Source organism: Diaphorina citri, unplaced genomic scaffold (assembly GCF_000475195.1).
Source record: "Diaphorina citri unplaced genomic scaffold, Diaci psyllid genome assembly version 1.1 scaffold53833, whole genome shotgun sequence".
Taxonomy (NCBI): domain Eukaryota; kingdom Metazoa; phylum Arthropoda; class Insecta; order Hemiptera; family Psyllidae; genus Diaphorina; species Diaphorina citri.
In genome coordinates, this window is record NW_007431140.1 from 7,293 (window position 1) to 10,521 (window position 3,229).

At 37.5% G+C, this 3,229-nt stretch overlaps 1 protein-coding gene across 1 annotated transcript; it reads left to right on the forward strand.

Annotated features, from left to right (window-relative positions):
* The first annotated feature begins 6 nt into the window (after positions 1-6).
* LOC103523901 (zinc finger protein OZF-like) lies at positions 7-3,133 on the forward strand. The gene is made up of 4 exons (XM_008488909.3): positions 7-13; positions 413-622; positions 965-1,161; positions 1,397-3,133. The coding sequence occupies exons 2-4, from the start codon at positions 452-454 to the stop codon at positions 2,421-2,423; spliced, it is 1,395 nt and encodes a 464-aa protein (XP_008487131.1). The 5' UTR covers positions 7-13; positions 413-451; the 3' UTR covers positions 2,424-3,133.
* Positions 3,134-3,229: the final 96 nt, after the last annotated feature.

Sequence of the window (3,229 nt, forward strand, 5' to 3'; positions counted from 1 at the left end):
TAAACAGCACAAGGTAAGATATATTTATTGATTTTATTGTTAACATTAACAACTGTCTTGGTAGTGCCAGTAGTAAGTGTAGTTATTACCTATGCAGGTTGATAAGTTATAACTTCGGATGGACTGCGATTTCTCTTTCCAGTTTCTTCCTTCTCTTAAAACGAAGTTCTTGTTTTCCTAAATTACTATTTCACTAACCCCCCCAGTGGTATGGTAGTTTTGGGCGGCAGATTTCGTATCTGGAGTTTGGTCGTTAGAATATGTAGAAGTATGTAGGTAAAGTCAACAAAGTTTAGCGGGGGTCTTAATAGACCAACATTTGTGAAACAGGAAAAATATTTCCTTTCTAAAACAAAATTGAACATTTCTTCCGCAAATGACCAACGCTTTTCCTTCCCGTCTCAATTGACAGCAATCCAAGGAGAAGAAAGCCAAGAAGACCAAGGTACCCATGGTGCAAGTGTTTACGTGCGAAGTATGCCAGCAAGCTTTCACACGAAATGCAGATCTCAAGGTGCATTCCATGGTGCATAAGATAGCGCAGCTGCACAAGTGTGAACTCTGCTACAAGATGTTCTCGGATAAACTGCTCTATGAGAAACACAAGATGGTGCATCGGCAGGTAAGAAAACAACTTCTTCAGAGTCTACCTACTATACTTACACGGTATAAATAACTTTGTTATAATTTTGGCATACCTATGAGAAGGAACCCTATTCAAATTATTCAAACACAAAATCGTCTATCTTGTCTTCTTCTGAAGGTCGCTATTTACCTGTCTTTTTCAAATTTGTAATTTTTAGGTACTTGAATGATTTCTACTCTTGGCGTTAGTTTTTTAAGAGGATATCACTGATTTTCCCTCCTTTTTCCCCCCTCTCAAGTGAGTTGTCTTGACACATTTTACCGTGTTTTCTATGTAATATAAGTAATGTATTTTTACATCTACATTTTTCATGTCCAGGTGTTCACATGTGAGGTGTGCATGCGTTCGTTCAACGACAGGAAAGAATTCAATGAGCACATCATGAAGCATGAGAAGGAGAAACTGTTCTCTTGTAACTTCTGTCTGAAGCCATTCCTCAGGAAGGATCTGCTAGAGGCCCATGTCAACTCTGTACACAAGGACGTGAAGAAGTACAACTGCGAAGAATGTGATAAGTGAGTAGCTTTGGAACTCTGTGTACTTATTTACTATCCTTCCTTTATAGGTTAAAGATATTTTACAAAAACTTACAAACCTTGGAACTTGGACTGTGGATAGTTTTTTTAGGGGTGCGCCTACCCCTTATTTATGTTATAAAAAGGTTGGTGTTGGTTGTGTTTTCTTGTACTTTCATACGAGAATTTTTCCCCCCAAAAATAATATCATATTGTAATGATGTTACATTTTCAGATACTACCTATCTCAGGGTGAACTAGACTCGCATGTCCAGACATCACATCGTGGTATCAAACCCTACGTGTGTGAGATCTGTAGCAAAGCATTCACTCAACAGTACAACCTTAAACATCATCTTCTCCTCCATGGAGATGGTAACAGTTTGTTCCGGTGTGATCAGTGTGGTAAAGCATTTTCCCGTAAAGGTCACTTAGTACAGCATTCCTTTGTACATGGTGGTGAGAAACCATTCAAATGCTCCTATTGTCCCAAGGCCTTCTCACACAAGGGACATCTCAATGAACATCTGTACACACATAGTGAAAACAAATGTTTCCAATGTAAATACTGCCCCAAGACTTTCACCCTGAGGAAACATTTGAAAGCACACACTAATAAACATGAGGGTGTTCTACCGCATACATGTCTTGAGTGTTCCAAGTGTTTCTCAACCAAATCAGAACTGAACCGACATGCTCAGATACATGGCGGTGTGAAACCCTTCGCTTGTACTGTATGTAACAAGAGTTTCCTACAGAAGACACAGCTACAGAATCATCTCTACACACACTCCAAGGTGAAACCTTACAACTGTGGGATATGCGCCAAGAGCTTTGTACAGCGGAACACCTATATCAAACATTTGGAAATCGTGCACGGTGTCATTACATCCAACTCTGCCAATATGAATATCCCCCTACAACACATTACACCTCAGGTACAACTACACCAGCAGCAACAACAACAACCACCGCCCCAGCCTGCACACATACCACCTCCTCAGATACAACATATACCTCCACCTATCCAACATCAACCTGTGCAGAACATACACCCGAGCATTCAACATATACAACAGAACCTGCAGCAAAATATACAACAGAACTTGCAGCAGAATATACAACAGAATATTCAACATCTGTTGCAGCAGAATATGCATGTAGCTAATAGTTCACATCATATGTCTCAGCAGAGAATGCATCAGTTGTATGCACTTCATCATGATGGTTATATGACTGCCACAGCATCCATTATGCAGTAACTGCATACAATATAATAGCATTGTCTTTCTACAAAACTGCTCATTGTATATGTACAATTGTACATAAAGTCCAATCAGCGATATTCTTCTAATCATACCATCAACTCTTTGAAAAGCTCTTTTCTCGATTTCTTCTAGGTGTATTTTGAAATCGAGTCTTGTTTCGAAATATTTTTGTTTAAAATATTTTCATGTTATTTATATGTTTTACGAATACACTTGTATTACGAAGCTTAGGGTGATTTTAGTTCAGTGACATTGACGCATAGTCTGTGTAAAATAAAACAACACTCTCCTAAAACGGTTTGTTCGGGTTGCAATATTGTTTTGTAAATTGTGTATTTCTGTTTTTCGTATGAAATGTATGGTCTGTATGTTTAATATTTAACAAATCAAGAGCCGATATATTTATATTTTTCTTGTGTGTTGGTGCAAGGGGCTTTTTCATTGTTTGACTTTAAATTGTATTTTTTTACAAAACGTTTTTTTAGGAGGGAGCTTATTTGAAATTCGGAGTACTAATCCCTCAGGCCTCAGAGTGTAAACTCGGTTTAAGTTTAATTAAGGTGTATATAACATGTTCTAGTATGTTGGCACACTCTAATAAATATAAATAAAAAAGTTTAATTAAGGAATATGATTGGTTGATATCAAAAATTTCAGCCAATCAGATTGCTTAATTAAAGAGTTAAACTCTCATTGTGGCCCCGGCCATCAATAAAACAGACTAATGGTGGATTTCACCAACGACTTAATGAGAGATTTAACTAATGGGACAATTTTCAATGATAAAAAAAGGAGTTTTT